The sequence below is a fragment of the Cydia splendana genome, chromosome 9 (genome assembly GCF_910591565.1).
Source record: "Cydia splendana chromosome 9, ilCydSple1.2, whole genome shotgun sequence".
In the NCBI taxonomy this organism is placed as follows: Eukaryota; Metazoa; Arthropoda; class Insecta; order Lepidoptera; family Tortricidae; genus Cydia; species Cydia splendana.
The window spans coordinates 124,952-146,559 of NC_085968.1; the positions used below are offsets into that span (position 1 = coordinate 124,952).

The window sequence follows — 21,608 nt, forward strand, 5'->3', positions numbered from 1 at the left end:
AGAAATGGTAGTCGTGTTTAACACATATTCATAAGTAACAAGTTTTAAAACTACACGACTACAGATTGTCTTCGCTAATATGCGAACCTAACCTACCCCTACTACATGGCAATCATTGAATATTGACACATCATCAACACTGGCTCTGTAGTTTCGATGCTATTGTGGAATACCTTACACTTAATAAGAATACAAACATGGAATGCCTTGCCTTTCGATTTGCTGTGTTTGTCTCCATAAATTATGTGTCCGTGCAATTTTGCAACCTAACCTAAGAGATTATGAATTATGGACCAATACCTAGATAAATTGACATTCAGATATAAGCTGGCCTCCGCCAGCAGGAGCGTCTTAGTAATGTGATAAAGAATCTTGTGCAACAAAGTGGGAAGTGAGGACATACGTGGTATCGCTCTGTTCAACCATGTGTCGCAGGCCGGCCACGCCAGCAATGAGCGCCCGGACCCCGCTGAACACATCGCCCGCTGCTGGCCGCTTCGCCACCGGCGCCTCCTTACGTTCTGGCGCCGCGCGTTTACTACGCCCGGCTACCGCCTTCGGCCGGCTCGCGTATGAGTAAACTACAGGCGCTGGTGCTGGGTACAGAGATTCCAGGCCAAGAAGCTCCGCTAACTCAGGCGGCGGAGGAAGGAACTGCCCAACTTTGACAGTCGTGACGAAGCGCGGCCGCTCGCCAGGACTCGCGTGGCGTCTAGCGCGCCGGCTACCACGCCCCGGCGACGGAGAACCCTCCGCTGGCGGGCCTGTTGGCGAAGCATCTTCTTCAGGCGCTATCACATCGATACGTGGATGTGATCTGCTCATGCCTTCAACACAGTTATGCGCTTTGGAACCCAAGCTCGGATTGGAAGCAGCAAGCGGCGCCGCGCGCGCTCTCCGTGTAGGTCTGCGTAAATTCGCCTGGAGTATCTCTTTCTCTTTCAACCGGCGAAGTTTGAAATCAAGCGCGCGGGAGAACTTCGGGTCCAGTAGGGAGTGTGGTGTCGGAGCGACCATGTCGGCGCGTGGCAGCGGCCGCACCACGTTGACGGGCGGGTCCTGCAGCACCGTGAACGCCTCCTCGGACAGGTCCACGGGCGGCATCCTGTCACATGCTGCACGGGCGGCCGCGGCGCGGGCTAACGATCACTGGCGGTCGGCGGTGGTCGCCGCCGGTCAGCCGCGCACGCGCGCCGACGACTGACCATTAGTCCTTATCTCGAAGCGATAAGGGTTACGAATGGTCAGTTACTGGCACGCACCGTCTGACTACCATCCACACTGTTCATTTTCAGATCCTATACCTTCTTGCAATTACTTAACGTCCATCTATGGCTAAAAGTGTTGCTGTTAGTCCTTTCGCGATTACATGATTGCAGTTTGTACAACAAATAGCTCATACACTATTAACAAGCGCCGGTAATTGTGCATTTACGACGTCATTATGTTATTTGTAGAACAAGCCGTTCCGAGTCCTTTAATGCACTTTGACGATTTTTCTTTAATGTTTGTATTGCGCTGCTCGTCCACATATGATTGTCCTGGTAAATAGGCCGGCGTGAATCATCGATCAGCTGACGCGACGTCGTCAGTATAGTAGATTGAACTACAAACGCACGGAACAGGGGAAATAATACTTAAACTCAACAGGTAAAGTATAAGTTTACTTGTGCCGTACGACAACTGTCTCTAAGATACTAAATTGATAGTAACGTCGTTTGGATGTATTTTTATTGACTAAACCCTTCAAAAGTACTCGATGTGTCATTCTAATGTTGTGATCCTGGTCTCGGGTACTGGAGAGCATGATATTTTATTCTTTAACCGACGTTTTACAATATTTATCTATTTGCAGTTTATGATGTAGGTAAGTGTAGGTATAACGAATCGACGGATTTCTTATAGAAATGTAGGTTTCCGCCATAGTGACTTATTAGTTCTCAGAATAATTTCCGTATGAGATTGATGGCACCCGACTGGCATATTTTTAATAGAGTTATTATTTTATTTATCAAGTCGATACAGCAGGTTTGTTTTTGAGAGACTCAAAATCGGGAGGAGTGGAAGAAGAGGTGGGAGGCCTTTGCCCAGCAGTGGGACACAATAGGCTTGCAATAATAATAATATACAAGTCGATACAGTGTTGTCTCATCGTGGCGAAGGGCCGCTCGCGCTCGGTGGGAACTGCCGCGTGACGACCTTTACCCTACTGATACGGATATAACATGTGATTACTGCCTCGATTACCGCTGTCACTTGTGTTGGGTTAGATTGCAACGCCCTTGCAATTGTTCTACAGTCGCCTACAGATATATCGAAGCGGCCAAGGTGTTCACAAATATCTGACCAAACCCTCTACTGTCAAGACGTAAAGTGCATGTTCGAGCCGCTCCGATAGGTGCCTACCTATGTATGTATCTGATGGCGACTGCACATGGTATGATAATATACTCCGCCTGGTACTCTCTTCCCGTCCTCGGAGTAAATATCTATGGAGCGGCCATTAACAGGCGTTCCCCTCTGCAAAAAGATCGCGGCCGCCGGTCAAGGAGGTTATATAAAACTAGTTGCCACACGTCATACGCCATTCAGCAAACGTCAGTCTAAGCGGAATGATAGGAGCCGAAAATGCCGAATTGCAGCGTTTTCTCGTGCAAAATGAGATCGGAAACCTCTAGTCTACAAAAAGAACACGTTTCTTATCATATGTGCTACGATTGTAAAAAGGTTGTTACTATACTGGCACATGAGATTTCAGATGATTTGACAATAAACGTCAGTCAGCTATAAACCGGCTTTTAATTATTACATTGGCGACAGGATTTCGGATTTTATTTGTGTTTTCAGTTAATTTATCGGGCTATTTAGTATTTCAAAATGCCTTTCGGGAAGTTGGAACCGTTTGACTTGACATCTAAACAGTGGCCGGCATATATCCGCAGAGTGGAACAGTACATGGTATTAAATGAAGTGAAGACCGAACTGAAGGTGCCTCTGCTGATAACAGTTGTCGGGCATGCCACGTATGCTCTTATGTGCGATTTGTGTTCACCGACACTTCCTGAGGCCAAAACATTTGAAGAGCTGGTAAAATTATTAACTGATCACCTGGAACCGCAGCGATCAGAGATCGCCGAGCGGCACGTCTTTAGGCTGCGCCGACAGCGATTCGGCGAGCCGCTCGCAGAATATTTGCAGAACTTAAAGCATTTAGCGAGCACTTGCAGTTTCGGCACCAAGCTCGAGGAGAATCTGCGCGACCAGTTCGTGTCGGGACTGGCAAACGAGGCGATGCGATCTCGGATATTCGCTGAAAAAAATATTCAGTATAAAGAAGCGGTGGAGCTGGCTCTCGCCCTAGAGGCCGCGGAGAAGCACGCGGAGGTGAGCGGCGCAGTGGTGGCGCCGGCGAGCACCTCGGGCGGCGACGGCGGCGGCGGCGATATTGGTGAAGGTTTGCATCACGCGAGTGCTCGGCGCGACAGGCGCGGGCCCGGAGCCGGCGGCGGCGCGGCCGCGGTCCGGGGCGGCACGGCGCGCGGCAACCAGGCGCAGTGCTGGCGGTGCGGGAAGGCGCACCGGCCGGACAAGTGTAAATATATGCATTACAACTGTGATGAATGCAACACGCGCGGTCACTTGAAGGTGATGTGCGGTCAAGGACGCGATGAGGCTCGTCGACAGTTCGGACGGCAAAATTACATGGACGAAGAATCTGATGAGGATTTATTTAACATTCAAGTGTCACCTCAAGGTAACAAACCTTATTTTATTACATTGAATGTGGACGGACAAGATTTTGTTTGTGAGATCGATACGGGTAGTCGTATTTCTGCTATTAATGAGGACTTATATAAGCAGAAGTTTGCTCATAAAATAATTAATCCTAATGATATTTTCTTTCGCGGCTACTCTGGGTCACCAATCGGAGCCCTTGGATACTTATCGGTTGACGTTGCGCTAAACGGTATCAGAGCAACTAACTTGTCATTGTATGTCATTCCAAACGGAGGGCGGCCCCTTTTGGGTCGTGAATGGATACGTGCTCTTAAGGTCAACCAGATAACTATAAATGAGATAGTGAAGGAGGACAGTCTGGTGACCCAGCTGTGTAGTGAGTTCCCAGAGGTGTTCACGGATAAATTAGGTACTTGTAAAAAAAGCATTCAATTACAGCTCACAGACCACGACCCTGTTTATGTTCGTGCGAGGCCGGTACCGCTCGCGTTGCGCGAACGGTTTGAACGCGAACTTGAACGTCTGGAGCGCGACGGAACCCTGTGCCGCGTTGATCATTCTGACTATGGAACCCCAATAGTACCGGTAGTGAAACAGAATGGAGAATTGCGCATTTGTGGTGATTACAAGGTGACGGTAAATCCTAAGCTTAAGCGTGATTATTATCCTTTACCTCGCATAGAGGAGCTGTTTGCTAATCTTAGCGGGGGGGAGCAGTACATTAAACTGGATTTACGTCACGCTTACGAACAGTGTATGTTGACGGAGGACTTGCAGCCGTACCTACACTGCAATCATCACTAATGTGGATACTTTTGTGTACCGTCGCACACCGTATGGGCTTTCGTGCATTCCGGAGAAGTTCCAAAAGCTTATGGGGGAAACTCTGCGCGGGATTCCTAATTGTGTTGTTTTCCTGGATGACATTTGCGTGACCGGGCCTAATAAACAGTCGCACATGCAAAACTTGCGCGCTGTACTTGAACGCTTACGCACCATGGGAATGACCTTAAAATTAAGCAAATTGTAAGGTCTTATAAGATAAAGTAAATTATTTAGGTTTCATTATTAACAAAGATGGTTTACGACCAGATCCGACTAAGCTAGAGGCCATTTCCAATACTCCAGAACCGAAAGACGTATCGCAACTTAAAAGTTTTCTCGGGATGTTGAATTATTACGGAAAGTTTATACCAAATGTAAGCCCTTTGTTGCATCCGTTGCATGCGTTGTTAAGAACCAGAGTTTGGAAATGGGATTCCGCTTGTAAGCAGGCCTTTTTAGAGGCGAAACAAGTTTTGTTAGATACTTAAACGCGCATTATGTTGATAGCAGCGCCTATGGCCTCGGAGACTGTAAGCTATGTTCAATAAGTTGAAGATTCGTTACCAGTTAGTTTCAAAGAGGAAACGCAGAAGGATTCCGTGTTAAATAGAATTTATGGTTAGGTTCTGTTTGGGTGGCCGTCTGCCGCGAGCTGTGAGGATGAGAAACACGGACGCTCGTACAACTTTCCTTGCGTTTCGATCCGTATTTGCGCGGTTTGGCTTTCCTGAGCAGCTCGTGACCGACAAAGGTCCGCCATTCTAATGAGTTTAAGAAGTTTTTTGTAGAAAATTGTATTAAGCGCGTTACGTCAGCACCATACAGGCCATAAGGCAACGGTGCTGGTAAAAATGTGGTAAAAACAATTAAAGAAGCTATGAAAAGAGCTCTGCACGAAGGCGCGGACGTACCTACCGCTCTTAATACGTTTCTTTTCCAATACCTATCGTAACAGTGATCATAAGAGGGGAGAAGTGGTCGGAAGGTAGGGTTAAGTCGCAAACTGGTCCAGTTTCTTATACGATTGATATGGGTCAGGGAATCGAATGGCGAAGGCATGTAGATTAAAGGTGTGGGTGCTGACGAAGCGTTTGAGGATGCATCGGACGGTGAAGTTCAGGCAGCACCAGGGAGCAGCCTTTGACGCAGCACCTTCCCGCTAGCGGGTGTCCTGACGCCACCGGCGGATGCTCGGATTGCTCCGGCCGCGTCACCGCTCGATGCTTCCGCCCGTGCGTTGCGCGCTTGGATGCGGGCCCAAAAGTCTAGCTAAGTAGGTATAGTGTTAGTCAGTAAATAGTATTAGTTGTGTTTATGTTTCTAGTTGTGTTCTATTATGGTAAATCGTTTAAACGTTTAGTTAAAACTTTATTTTATTTTCCCGGGTAGCTAACTTAAGAGGGAGAGATGCTACGATTGTAAAAAGGTTGTTACTATACTGGCACATGAGATTTCAGATGATTTGACAATAAACGTCAGTCAGCTATAAACCGGCTTTTAATTATTACAATATGTAAGTACTATTACATCTAAATATTATCAAATAGTGCATTAACTTTGCAAATAACTAAAAAACATTGTCAATCTGACAGTGATACCAGTGATATGATATTAGATCTAATTTAGGGTAATTCTAAAGAAGACTTTCTAAATATTAATTAGGTACGAGTAGAATTTCTAATAGGAAATATTATGCGAAACTCTGCGTAGGGGGCGCGACTACCACAATCCATCACAATCTGGGGGTCCGCCGCGGAACAAGAAAATTTAAATTTCGTTATCTAACATCTCTATCACTATTGCGTATTTGAGCGATAAAGAGAAAAGAGAAAATTTACTAGCTAGCTTAGTGCTACACTCTGGCGGCAGAACATTGCAGTAATATGCCCTATTTGCGTTGCTTTTTGTTATATGTGACGTTCCATGGAAAAAGGTACCTTATGGCGGCCGGCGCTTACGTCGCATGGCGCCGCAATAATATTGGAGCGGCGTTAATAATAGCGTAAGCGCCAACCCCCATAAGGTACCTTTACCCGTGGGACGTCACATATAATTTATGTAACACATTATTTTTATATAACACCTTAGTTTCATATCAACCTAATCTATTTAATCAAATCAAAAATCAAAAAGTAGTCGAAAACATCTCGCGTGATTTGTGCACAACCCCTAAATAACGTAAAATTACCGATAGACTCTTTTTTTTAAATTAATTTTTCCTTTAGTTTCTACATATAGCTGGTCAAGCAGATCTTGTCAGTAGAAAAAGGCGGCAAATTTGAAAAATGTAGGCGGGAAGGGATATCGTCCCATAGAAAATTTCAATTTCGCGCCTTTTTTACTGACAAGATTTGCTTGTTGACCGAAGCGAAGCGAAGGTCTACGTTTTGACTCGGGCATTTTGCTTTCGTATGTCCGGATGTTCTCCTCTACAGGTCGCAATTCTTAACCGATTCTCGTGAAATTTTGTGACCGAATTTTATGACTAAATAAATTTTTTTTGTCAATCCGGTTTTTGGAAATTTTAAAAAATGGCGGAGTCGTGATACCTGGCGCCTAAACAAATAGTCGTATTGATATCATAAGACTTTTTTTCTTTTTGAAACATGTTTACAGAGTTAATAGCAAAAAATGCAGAAAAAAATTATCGCTGGTTTAGGCGGTATTTAGATATTTAATTTTAACTAATTTTAATTTGAGAAGGAGTAGCTAAATTTCGTCAACCCATCTAAGAACTATTTGGCTCAGTTTGTAAACGTTCGATTTTTCTGTTTGCACAGAGGGTCTGGGTTCGATCCCCAGTAATTGTATGCTGGGATATTATAACTTTTTGTATTTTTTTACACATAAATTTCGTATTGTTTTTCTTTAATTTACTATACTGTATTTAAAGCTCTTAGCACCATGTTATTTCAAGCTCTGCTCGCGAGGTCTACAGCTCACAGAGCCACTAGTTTTATTTAACATGTCAAATATCTTATAAGGTATTTACAATATTGATTCATCAAATACAAATACAAAGTCAATCTTAAAATCTACTTAAATAATTTACATGCAATTTCCTAACTTAAAATCTAAACATATTACTAATATACTATCCTACTTACACTATCAGCCCCATTCCGACCCCCACCCAGCCCAAAAGTGCCAAAGATGCTAGCGGCATTACCGCGCTGGATGGCAAGCGATATCTGTTGGACTAGATAGGAGCCTGAACGGGGATCGCCTCCTCTGTCACGTAGACGCCGCCCCAAGTCTCTAATCAACCTCTTGGCCTCCGAACACCACGGCCCCGCAGTTTCCACCGCGACCGGAACAAAATCGTACGCTGGTTCCAGGTTGGCGTATTTTAATCGCTTGAGCCTCGCGGCATTTGCCGCGGCTGCGCCTGCCAGCCGGCTACCGGGAGCAACATGAGTAGGCGCAAAAGTACTCACGCAGGTTGCATCCCAGAGCAAGCAGCGGCCTTTGGCCCACGGAACCAGCGTTAAGCCGTCCGGGCGCTTCCCGTCTGTACGGCTTAAGCCTTGAGGCTCCAGAATGCAAGGCACGTTCGCCGAGACCATGGTGCGACGTATCAAATCATTGATCGCATGGTGTCTCGGGAACCGCCCTGCAGCCCGGGAGCAGCTCAAGCCGTGGTGCCCATTCGCTTCCACCGCCATTCCACATATACAGCGATGGGGCTCGCACACCTTGGAACCCAGCCGTAAGGCGACTCCTACTCTCAGGGTGTCGTTGTCGAGTAGGGTCCCCAAATGTGGCGAAGGCAGTGCCTGCAACCAGGCCCCTGATTCAGGTTGCCCCACCGCTTTAAGCCGAGCCACATCTTCAATCCTGCCCGCTTGAGCCAGCAATTGCGAATATGTTTGCTCGCACAAGATGTCGTCCCAGAGTCTCTGTGAAGCAGGGTTGTTCGGGTGCGTCCCTCCAGACGACCGAGTCGACCACTCGTCAAGGGCCTCCTGCAGGAAAGGAAGGCAGATGTTGCCACTGTTCATGGAGAGAATCTTCGCCACAAGGCCCGCCGAAGCATGAGAGGAAGCAAGGAACGAGACAACTCCAATGTCATGCATACGACGGATACCTAAACCCCCATACCGAATGGGGAGTGTTGCTTGGTGCCATTGTTCATCGACCAATTGGATGTTTAATAGACCTTCCAGACCCTGTTTGAGCACGGTGTCGTAGTCCTCTGTGTCTTGCTTAAACATCCAAGTGGGCGCCGTCCGCAGAGAATAAGTTATGCGTGGCATCGAGAAACAGTTACGCAGTAGCGTAAGAGATACATGCGCCGATAGATGCTTTAAACGTTCAAAGGAAGACCCTAAAGCGGATGTCTTTGCCTGAAGCATCGAACTTACACCTTCAGGAAAAATTGGCGCACCAAGAAGACCAAAAGATACCTTACTAATAACCTTTACGCCCGGCAGCAAAGATTCAAATTTGGACAAGGTGCTTAACGCCAGGGGGCTGCAAGCATACAACTCACACTTTGAGGAACTCACCTCCAACCCAATAGCTCGTAGTGCTGGCAAAAGCTTGGCAACGTCATTAAATACGACATCAGAGTCACCTCCTAAGGTCCCATCGTCTAAGTACCAGACATTCAGAGGCGACTCTAATGCCGCTATCAGACTTTGGATTGCCAGACAAAATACGAGAGGCCCCAATGGATCGCCCTGTTGTGCTCCGACCTGTGAGGCGATTACAGTGCCCTCATAAAAAAGGTTGCTTTTAAAGGCGTAGCACTGAAAAAGAAATGGATACAGGTGGGGGGTGCGAAGTTTTACTTGCTGTAGAATTACATCCCTTTCGACAGAATTAAATGCATTTTTCAAGTCTAGTTTCACGATGACAGTATCGCTGTGCTCGTGCTTCATTGAAAAATGCCTTGTCGCGTGGATTGCCGCCTCGCACCCCAAAGGTGTACCAAAACCTACCTGGCAAGGCTGGAGGTAGGCCGCCATCTCCTCTCTGACAGAACGGCAACCCAATTTGGCAACAAGTCGTCTAAAAGTAGTACCAATGGCGAAGTAGTAACAATATCTTATTAATTTAAGGTATTTACGGCTGTCACTTTCCATAAATAGGCACTTTTAATTTATTACTCTGGTATCACCGTACCAATATTAGTGATGGGACACCATAAAAACCAATATCGGTAAAATCGATATAAACATAATGAATAATATACAGATGGTCATGAATTCATGATGCCTAGCGAACACCAGCCATATCGTACAAACCTCAAGGAGTGATATTCCTAGGCAGATGATGATCTGCCTAGTGACCACCAGCCATATCGTGCTAACTTCAAGGTGTGATATTCCTAAGCAGATCATGAAACGCCGGCATGTCATGATCTGACTAGTGACCACCAGCCATACCGTTCAAACCTCAACATTTAGGCATATCGAATAAGTAGGATGTCCTAAATTTTAACAAATGATAACCATTGAAATGGCTTGACAGCCTACTTATAGTACGTGTTTGGGTAGCGTATGATTTTAGTACCTATCTAGTACCTACGCATTCTGCTCCAAATGCCACATAGAATGCAGCAATAGCCGTGGAAAAAAATGCAAAAGGCAGATTATTAAATGGCGGCGTTTCATGATATGCCTAGGAATATCTCGATATGCCCGATTTTACGATCTACCGCCGATATATATACTAATTATCCCCTACTCAATATCCCTTAAATGACATCCTATGGCCGCGTTCCATCTCTGTCATCAGATCTGCATGCTCGATAGTATATTGCATTGCTTTCAGAAGTAAACCAACATGTAATAGTAGATTGTTAACCAAGGGTTGAAAGGCACCCATTTCTGTCGAGGTAGTTTGGCGCTCGAACGCAGTGAGAGCGCCAATAGTCCGAGACGGAAATGGTGCCTTTCACCCGAGTTAAACACTCTACTTTTCATATCGAATGCGAGGAAACCAAACAAGACAAGGCAATTTCGCAAAATCAGCATTTGAAGTACCTAATAGACCTACGGCCATGATTTTTTTCATTAGGACTTACTTGCAATCGGAGACTTTACAAGTGTAAAGATTAATAACCCCTAGCGAAAATCATTTAGATTGCAATATTTACGAAAATACACATTTTTTAACAAACTGCAGTAATTTTAAAATGGTTTGTACATTATAGTATGAAAATCAGCGGGATTGCCTCTTACTTTTTAATTTTATACTTTTTCGTTCTAAAAGCCGCAACAGGCTACCGGACCGCACCGCGACCTTGGTGCACCGCACCACGTAATAACATGATAAAAGTATTTTAAATATTAAATAACTATTTCATTAATAATATAACAAAAATTTTATCTTGTATTTTATTTTATTTTCATGAATATAGTGCTAAATAACTTTAAAAACCAATTTAATATCGTACAAAGGTTTAACTGTGGCTGTATAAGATTTTGCCTTTGCTAATTTACGCAAGTGTAAGGTTTAAAAAAATATTTTTGGTGTATTCCTGTTGGTTCCCGCCTTACGAAATCGAGTAAATAGAATTCAACGAAAGAAACAAGAAAAATTTGTTTTAACAATTTACTTACATCATTTTTTATAAAAAAAAGGATCAACGTGGGATTAGTAAAATTAAACAATTACCAATTGTTCCAAGCGAGGAAATAAATACACTATTTTTCCATTTTGTTTCCACCCAGTTGTTCGTGGGACGGGGACGCAGAGGAGTACACTACTTTTCTGCGCTAGAGCATAAACGTATCACTTTCTGCGCACCTTTTAGAACAACAACGACCCACTTTCAGAGCATGAGATATGAAAAATATTAACTCATGAACTGATAATAAAAAATCATTCTATATCAGCTTGCAAGATTCGCCCTAAACAAATTGACAAACTATTAGAAATAACATCTAAACAATACATAAATTCAAAGTTAGTAAAATGCTGGTACAAAGACTTGATATTGTATTATTATTATAATTGATAAAATCAGAAATTAAAATTCATTGTCAATTTTATCGATAATATTATCGGCGCGTCCCTCGCACTATCTAGGTTTACTTAGAACTGACGTCATCTCGTTCACGGACAGGGTTGTCTGTGTTTGTTCTTGTACTTGTGTGAATATAGTTTTTGCTAGTGTTTGATAATTTTGTCGTGTGCGTGTGTAGCGACGCATGCTAAAAATGCATTAGTGTTAACATTATTTGTGTGCGTTACCTCGTCCCCCGCACCAAAAACGACAGAATTTTTCAGATAGAAATTAGTGCGCGTCTCTACTCCATAGATATTTACTCCGAGTTCCCGTCTTTTCGTGGTCACGTGACTGACACAAGCCTACGTCATCATGCGACAGCGCTATATGATAATATGCGATAGCGTTATATATAGTGGCAATGTTATTGTGACGTAGGCTTGTGTCACTCTGGGAAGAGAAGACCATGTTTTATTAGACTATGCGACTGCACTAACAGCAACACTCCTAATTGAACTACTACTGCTGTTAACTAATTGGTGGTAGGCTGTTTGCCTACCTTGTTGCTGGTAGGCCTTATGAAGTTGCATCAAGGCACACGATAAGTCAGTTAACAGGGACGATGGTACTACCACTTACTCGTAGCCACGTAGCTGACCATCGGTGTGTTTACGTCTTTGTAATAAAGTTTACGAGTTGCTAGTTATACACAGTTAACGATATGAACGATTGTATGCCAAAAGTAATTTCCACTTTTACTATTTGCGTTAAGTGGTCTTCATCTAATTGCGTTAGCTGTACCATAAATACTGTATGTGCATGACCTGGCATCCATTAAGTGTGTCGTATCACAATACTGTCTGTCACTGACGTTATTTTTAGGCATAACAGACTACCTATATTTAGAAAATTAATGAATATGTCGGAGCGTGACTCCAGAAGGACGTATTGTAGCGTTACCGTTCATAGTTTTAGACGCCTGTATAAAATCGTTTAGCAATGTTTGGCTACGTATTACTTAGTTGTAATGAGATTAATAAAGTTGCGTAGAGAGTAACGCCGTCTATTGGCGTATTGTTGAACGAAGATGACAGGTAGAAGACTTTTGAACGCCTTTAACTTGGGTGAAGTTCGGTACATCGCCACGTTCCTGAAGGCTTAAACCTGAAGGATTATTCTGAAAGCTTATAGAATCTAACGCTCTTTAACTATTTAGCTAAGTGTTTTTGTGCATCATTAGAAAGCTTACCTTTGTAAAATAAAAATAAAGAGAAGTGTTGTTTTGAAAAGATGTGTCCCGCCGAGTTTGTTGCCGGTCCCATATTGGGATACCCTTCTCCAATTGAGAAGGATTTAAATCTTCTCGGGTCAGAGGTGTAGGGTTGGAGCCGGCCTAGCTTGACTTGAATAAAGATTTGAACGATTTTATGTGATCCTTTTATTTGAGTTCAATCCAAATACATCCCAACCCAATATTGATTAGTTGGGCACTGGTATATTTAACGAGTCCGAAAGTTTATTTCACGCACTGGTAGCGTACCTACTAATTTAGCAGTGAAGTTAATACATTGAGGTGCTACGCCCACCGCCATCGTGCACCCTCCTCTCCGTCAAACAGATAATAATAATAATTTTGAATTGAACTATCGCAAACGGCTTAAGATAGTCTGTCATTGGCTTATAATAGACCGGGGTCACTTTTAAAAGCCTGCTTTTGTGATGACGGGAATGAACGCTCGGCCATAAGAATCGTTGCCATTAGCTCGGCTTTGTTTGGATTACTTATTGCGGCTAGTGCGATCAGGTTTCGCGATAGCAAACAGGTAGACGTAATGAGACTACCTCGGACCCCTTCAAGGTTGGAGCTACTCGAAGCGTCTCAATTTATTGAACTTGGGCAAAAACGCTTTTATAATATCTGTCCGGCAGTTCTCCTCTACAGGTCGCATTTCTCAATTGTTTGTTATGGTCGATAATTTTGCCAGGCAAGATTGTATTTGACTATGTTTAGTGGAACATTAGAAATGTGTCGGGTCATTCGGAGGTTTTTATATACTTTTTAATTTATAGTAATTCCAGCAGTGATTCTGGGTCTTCGCGTGCGGTGTGGTGTTGTAAGGTTTTCCTCGAGAACCTCCGTAATTACAGGTTCCGCGACCTTGCGGCTACGCGGCAGGAAGTACGTCACGCGTGGCCTGCGTAGCGTGCGTAGCAGTTCGTAGCGCTACGGTTTCGTCTTTAGTAAAGCGACATACATGACGTGACGCAACAGTGACAGCGATATCATACTACACGATTTAGCTGAGGAGCTTTGGTAGCTTTGAACATAAACAGAAAATAAACATTCGATGAAAGAGGTTTCATCGAATGTTTATTTTCACTGTGAAAATTTTATTCTACAACCGCCGCTATACATTTTATAGAAATACAAGATAGCCTTCAATTTCCGGCGAATCAATCAATCAATATCATTAAAATCCATTCAGTATCTACTTTAAAAGTTTCGAGGGAATAAAAAAACTCGTAGACAAATACACAGGTTAATAAATAACTTGACGGCCAGTCTGACTTAGTCAGTAGTACCTTGTCAACTGAGCCGATGGTCCTAGGTTCGGATTCCAGTAAGGGTTCTTGTCACAACACAAGTTATTGGAGAGCTTTGTCAGTAGGTGTGGGAATGTTCAATACCTGTTAATCCCTACATTATAAATGCGATAGTAACTCTGTGTGTTACCTCTTCACGCTTAAACAGCTGAACCGATTTACATGAAGTTTGATATGGAGATAGTTTGGTATGGAGATAGTTTGAGGCCCGGGAAAGGACATAGGATATTTTTTCAACCATCATTATTATCCCACACAGACGAAGTTGCGGGCAGAAGCTAGTAAATTATACAAACCGTTTTATAAAGTTACGTCGACGAGTAAAAAATGTGCGTTTTCATTTTACCTAACACTGCGGCCATAATGGATTGCGCGATTCATACACTTGCCAAGTCATTCCCGAACAATAGTCGCTAATAACACCGTATGTTTATATCACGAGGGCGACCGCCACATCACAGGCGGACGTCGCGTTAACTGATTCCCGAGAATTGACAACTGGCACTGGCAAGACACCCAGGACCGATGGCTGATGAGATGAGTCAGAAAGAAGGCATTCAACAAGGTGGTCCGATGATTTAGTCAAGATCGCAGGAATTAGACATAGTGGAGAGCCTTGGTGGAAGCCTTTATTCAGCAGCAGCAGTGGACCTCTTTCAGCTGACATGATGGTAAAATCGCAAAAAGTTTATCGCGGCTTGTGGCTCCCAAACGTATGAACCGATTTGAGTGCGGCTTTTGGTAAAGGTCATACTCGTACTCACAGTCATTAAAGTATATATTTGGAATTGAACAATCATTATTTAATGAACCTATATATTCATATAATAGAGTTTACGTCAGAGGGTAGCCATAATGCTTTGAAGTCATGAATCATGACTCATGATTGAGCCTAATATCGGGTTAGCAATCCGTACAGCAGTTCAAGTGGTGATTTATAGAGCCAAGGGCACTAGATATTAATATTATTTACAACTATAACCTTCAAGGCGGTATTAATTGAGTAAGATTTCGAGTTGGGCGGGACGGCAACCCTTTGACATTTAAGTATGTACATACATGTATCGGAATTATTACAACTGCGCATTCGTTTTGGGTTATTTGATTTTAGTATTTTAAGATGACCTAAGTGTAGACACATTTATGAGAAGAAATAGATACGGAAGGATACGGAGATTTTACAACCAACTATATTATAATGAAACTCTATGCTCCTGAGTGTTTTTTTTTCATATCCAGATTTCATTACTTTTCGAAGAATGTAAAGTTTTGAGATTTATTAAACGAAAAAATAAAATAAAAAATAGTTAAGTCTAGTATTTGAACAAGGCGATTAAGTGTCGCCGCCAGAACCCGGCCGTCACGCTAACACTTAGCCACGTTTAGTCCACGTCCACGGTTAGATTTCGTTTAGTCGGTGCCAGATAAGGGCACAGACAGACACAGTCATAATATTATGAGGAGTAAGTATATTAAATCGTAGTAATCTTCATGACACGCGTCACTACTTGTTAGTGGGCGACAGAGTTGATGAGAGATGAGAAAACCAATAAAAAAAATTGCAGACTACTTGTGTAGTATAAAACAACCACCGTTTTAGTATCTGTATGCTAAAAATATGTTATGAATTACAGTCGCTAGAAACCTCATAGCCTCATATTATTCTCACTTTTTCCAGGCCATGAGATTAAATAAAAGCTAGTAACATATACGTACGGCCATGTCCGTTAGATCTTCGGCAGACGCACGTATTCCTAATTCCCGCCTTTATTCATAGATTCGTCCCACAGACATATTTGCCAGACAGGTCTCACGGATATATTTGTTCGTAAATCCCTAGTGTTGCGTACAAAATAAAATACTGCATTTATTATTATACCCTAGAACGCGGGATGGTAGTGGCCTCGCCAAGGTCGCAAGGTTAAGGGCGTTACTCTCAGCGTTGGCGTTTATAAGTGTCCAAGCGGTGACCACCCACTACCACCTGCCACCTTCACACGAAGGCGGATTGAACGACTCGGGTTGAAATGGTTGAATAGCAGGCTGGAAGTCGCCAGTAAGGGCCGGTACAGATGGACTGCAACTTGTACGGGGACTGCACGCCGACGTTGCTGGTGGCGTGCAGTCGGCGTGCAGTTCCCATACAAATAATAACTCCTGAATTTAGGCGTCATTCTCTACTTATAACCTCTTATACGCCCAGCCACTGCTAACCATGAGTAAGGCTTCTAACTGCGACTGCTTGAAAAATGTTTAGTATTAAAGGCACACCGGATGTGTGTGTGCGTAGAGTTGCACGGGCAGGTGCGCGTCGTAATATTGTAGGCACATCATACAGAACCTTGTAAGAGGCGGCGCACCGCTTGCGTGACGATGACGAGTGCGCGCACGGCTCCAACATTTTCTTAGCGCACGCGCACGTCTACGTACACGCAGCCGGTGCGCTTTGGGCGTTTCATTTTTTATCTGATGGTTAATGAAAAAAGATCTAGACGTGTAAGTAGTCACCTGCAATAATATGTTACACAACGAAGGCCGCAAAAAAATCTGGCACTATCTTATTTGTAGAGCCATAAGTGCGTGTCACATATTTTTGTGACCATCGAAGAGTAACATATTATTTCAGGTACTGTACTACCGCTTGGTTGGATATAGCTCGGAGAGTCGGTATTAGGGTCTCAAACCCCGTCTCTATAGATCCTTGACCGAAGATGTTACGCGGGTCATTGGCAGCTTACAGTGGTCACGCCACGGACGACGGCCGGGTCAACGTGATGGAGTGTCTTTAGTAATTATTACGTGCCTCATAATGTGATATGTAGTGTTTAGTTTTTTAAAGTTTAGTTTTAAAATATTTCATTATATAATATGTATGCTAGTTTTAAGGTATTTATGTATGGTCCATTAGTTGCCTGAAATAAAGATTTTCATTTCATTAATGTCCCATGGCCGCCAGAGCAGCGCCACAGTCATGCACAGAGCGGATAGCTCGGTGGGTCGGTAAGGTCCCACTAAAAGACGCAGGGTGGTGGCTCATTGTCAGCTAGTCACAGCGGGCACGCCACGCCGGACGGGTCAAGGTTCCGATTATAATCTTCCGGCGTGATGGAGTACCTTAAGTAATTATAACGTGCCTCATTAATCCTTGTTTATGACGTAAATGGAATCATAGAGAAGCTTAAATTAAAGAATGGTCTAAAAAAGTTAAGCACAGAGTAGATTCCGAATATGCAACCGAGTATGAGATCGGAAAAAACACTTCTGTATTGCGTTCTTCAGACCAAGTGATACTTACTCAAATATGCGATGTTTTCTATATGGAATGATCTCGGAGACTTTTATGATCCTTTAGATAATGGAAATTTGTGGTTCGATCGAGTGGATAATCTTAGCGGAATGCACCGTAGCTACCTGGTATAAGTTCCTGAAGGGAATATATATATACCTGGCATAGAAACTGATAAAAGATGAGATACAGGGCTTATAAAAGCTATGAAAACTGAGTTTCTTAGAGTGCAGTCATTCCCAACAATGATAAGAAACATGACTTTGTAGTGGAGAGTCAATCAGTGTTGTGGTCAGTTTGATGTGAAGAGTTAGTTTTGTAACTAACAACAACACCTCTAAGTTTGGTGGGCCTTTTTCGCACCGACATAAGGTCCACATAAATGTTTAGAAGACGCCTTTTGCTGACCACCGGCCGTGGGCCACGGACAAACAAATCAGGTCGTTTCCTTTTGTCCTTTCCGAATACCGCATAGCATGATTACGATTTATGACTTCAGAACATAAGCGCTACTAATAACAATTTACCTTCGTCCACTATAAACTATAACGAACGATGCGATGGACGGTTAAAGTCGTTGTTACTACAGTGGACAGGTGACATTCATTAATATGTGTTATTATGTAAATATCACATAGACTTCGTTGTGTCGTAAATTTTCGCACTTGTTCTTTAGCTGCAAGCTCCGGTATGAATGCGACATGATTTATGATATTATGAAGTACTTTTTCTTTACGATGAAAACCTAGTATGTAATGTGTGCCTTGGTAGCTATGTCTAACTAGCAGTAAAAGTTTTTAAATGGACGAGGTATTCAAAATGATCTGAGCACGGTCTATAGTCAGGGAGTCAGAGCGTGTGTAGGTATGTCATGTAAGATCATCATACTGGTGTATCATCTTATACTAATACTCCACTTTTGAATTTATTTGCATTGTAAAACATGTCTGGGAAATAGTTCCCTACCTACGTATAGATCCTGTGTGGAAAGAGAAGAGTCGTGGAATGTAAGGGAGTCCATACATTCCACGTTCCACGATTGTTCTCTTTCAACACAGACTCTAATCTTATAACTTTAAACGAGCAATTCTTGTACATTTACTTATTTATATATATATATATGTATATAAATGTCGTAGTCAGATCGTATAATCCGCCGTATTACATTACGGCTAGCCGTTTTCAAAAACAGGGGCGTTTTGAAATGCGGCGGTTCGACGATTAGCCGGATTGTCATTGCGATACGTTCTTCAATAAGGCGGCCTACGTTTAGCCGCATCGTAGGTACTACTATTTTAGATTGTAGAGTGACCAGTTCTTTCGGTCGCCTACGTAACCGGAGTTTGACAATGTTTGCAATTTAATTTATTTTTACCATGGTCCCATGGCACTACATGTGTTTCTTTTCCAAAACATTTCCTTCACAACTTAAATAGACGGAGCCCCGCAAGCGGGGCTCCTATTTCTGGGCGGTTAGCCCTTCGGGCATCTGAAGCTACCTAACGAACCTAACCTACTTACCTACCTACGCTTTTTCCCCAAAGTGTAATGTTTTCACGGACGTCTCACTAAATCAATAGGTACGTAGGTTAGGTTCGTTAGGTAGCTTCAGATGCCCGAAGGGCAAACCGCTCAGAAATAGGAGCCCCGCGAACGCGGGGCTCCGTCTAGTTAAGTTGCGAAGGAATTTTTTTTTGAAAAGAAACAGTCCGACGAACTCCAGATTTGAGAGTGTTAAAAATGGGAACTAAAAACTGTCAAAGCGGCGGCTAATGACTCGCTGTATTACATTACGGCTAGCCGTGTTGAAGAACGTATGGCGCAGAATACATTCCGGCGGATTCTCATTAAGCCGCATTGAATCCGGCTAATCGCTAAACCGCCGCATTTCAAAACGCCCCTGTTTTTGAAAACGGCTAGCCGTAATGTAATACGGCGGATTATACGATCCGACTGCGACATATACAGGGTGTCCCAAACTTATGGGACATGAAGGGGAAGTACCTTAAATATCGTAGATAGTGTATTTTGCTCAAAGAAGACTTTATGTTTTCTTTTAAAGTTAGTAATTCTGCATTCATAGATTTTCTAAAAATTACTTGCTTCGTCTGGGAATCGAACCGACTTAAATGTCAAAAAAAAATCACCCTACTTTTATGATGCCAATCGAAAGAAGAGCTAAAAAATAATAACTCTGCTTAAGTAACATTGTATTTTAAAAGAAAGGAACAACATGAAATTAATCATTTTAATCAAATTAAAAACATACATGAAACTGCCGTAGTCAATTAAGTGGGTATTTTTTTGTAAATTAATTAATTAAATGCTCAAAATGTGATCCCTCTTGTCTTACGCAAATCGCCAATCTTTTAATGAGTCCGCTGCCTGTTGATTTTCTTATCATTTTATGGTGAATTATTTCTTCTTTTGGGGATACGTGAAAGATATGCTATACAAAAAGCGATACGAGAACGTGGGCGAGTTGCAAACAGAATTGTGCCATATCACATCGAGTGTTCACCATAAAATGATAAGAAAATCAACAGGCAGCGGACTCATTAAAAGATTGGCGATTTGCGTAAGACAAGAGGGATCACATTTTGAGCATTTAATTAATTAATTTACAAAAAAATACCCACTTAATTGACTACGGCAGTTTCATGTATGTTTTTAATTTGATTAAAATTATTAATTTCACGTTGTTCCTTTCTTTTAAAATACAATGTTACTTAAGCAGAGTTATTATTTTTTAGCTATTCTTTCGATTGGCATCATAAAAGTAGGATGATTTTTTTTTGACATTTAAGTCGGTTCGATTCCCAGACGAAGCAAGTAATTTTTAGAAAATCTATGAATGCAGAATTACTAACTTTTAAAAATAACATAAAGTCTTCTTTGAGCAAAATACACTATCTACGATATTTAAGGTACTTCCCCTTCATGTCCCATAAGTTTGGGACACCCTGTATATATCGGGAATCTCGGAAGATCGGGGATTTCTATGAAATTTGCTATATGGGAGTTTTCTGGGGCGATAAATCGATCTAGTTAGGTCTTATAGAGATAAGATAAGAGATGAGATAAGAGGTCTTATAGGGAAAATGCGCATTTTTGAGTTTTTATATATTTTCCGAGCAAAACTCAGTCTCCCACATATTGTATATTATGTTTATGTATATAGGTATAGATCAAAAATGTTCACCATGATCATGACCGTGAAAACGAATCCAATAAAAGATTGTACGATTATCATATCTTACAATACAAACTTAACATTAGGTACTGCCATGTTGGTACCTACTTCTCCAAAATATGATCAAGTGAATGTTTACAATTCCATTATAAGAGTACCTGTGCTATTTTAGGTCTATGGTAGAAGATTCGAGTTTACAATGAACAATGAACGACCTTCATTTCGCTATGTTTGTGTACAAAATAGACACAATATAACAACGTTTCACCAAGCAAACCTTTTCATCAAAACATAAACAAGTTTTGTTTGTCAATAAATGCTACTTACCAAGACGGATCCTTCTTCAGCCTCATATTATTGTAGAGGCCCCGAGGGACACTGGAGTACGTGTAGGGCCCCTTGGGCTTTTGGGGCCCCTCCACAAGAACCGACCGCACGGAGACGCTCATCGCGCCGCCTCGCGACCAGGCCCCAGCACTCCTCGAGAATACTCAGAAACACACAACACATCCACCACACTCGACACGAGAGGCTTTGACTGACTGACATCAGACACATTCTAATTTCAAAACACGAAATCGATGTGTACGGACAGTCACCCTAACGATGTTGTCCTATCAGATCTCCGTGGCTACGCGTCAACACGCCGAGTTGTCGCTACGGATACCGTTCACATAATTAATTGATCATTCCTCAACCTTAGGTATATGCAACAATATAAGGGCTACTCTCATTTAAGTGTAGTTGTTACCCATGTAGGGTATCAATAAGTATCATTATAATAGCGACCCGCCCCGGCTACGCACGGGTTAACAAATTATACACAAACCTTCCTTAAGAATTGCTCTATCGATAGGTAGGTAAAAACCACATGAAAATCCGTTCAGTAGTTTTTGAGTTTATCGCGAACATAGACATCGGTTACCACGCTAATTCTGGCGTCAGTTCAATCCATCAGTCTGGTCAGACTGACGGGAGAATTATCGTGTAACACGCGGATTGAT

General features: G+C 42.7%; 1 protein-coding gene across 2 annotated transcripts in view; it reads right to left on the reverse strand.

The window, feature by feature from the left end:
- LOC134793327 (radial spoke head protein 3 homolog) overlaps positions 1-21,225 on the reverse strand; it is a 44,716-nt gene extending 23,491 nt beyond the window's left edge. The window contains exon 1 of one of the 2 annotated variants that reach the window (XM_063764865.1): positions 404-1,497. In XM_063764865.1, coding sequence (XP_063620935.1) covers positions 404-1,104 — 701 coding nt within the window. In that variant the 5' untranslated portion in view covers positions 1,105-1,497. Of the gene's footprint in view, positions 1-403; positions 1,498-20,931 lie in introns of those variants that run through there. The other variant, XM_063764866.1, reaches the window with a different exon arrangement.
- Positions 21,226-21,608: the final 383 nt, after the last annotated feature.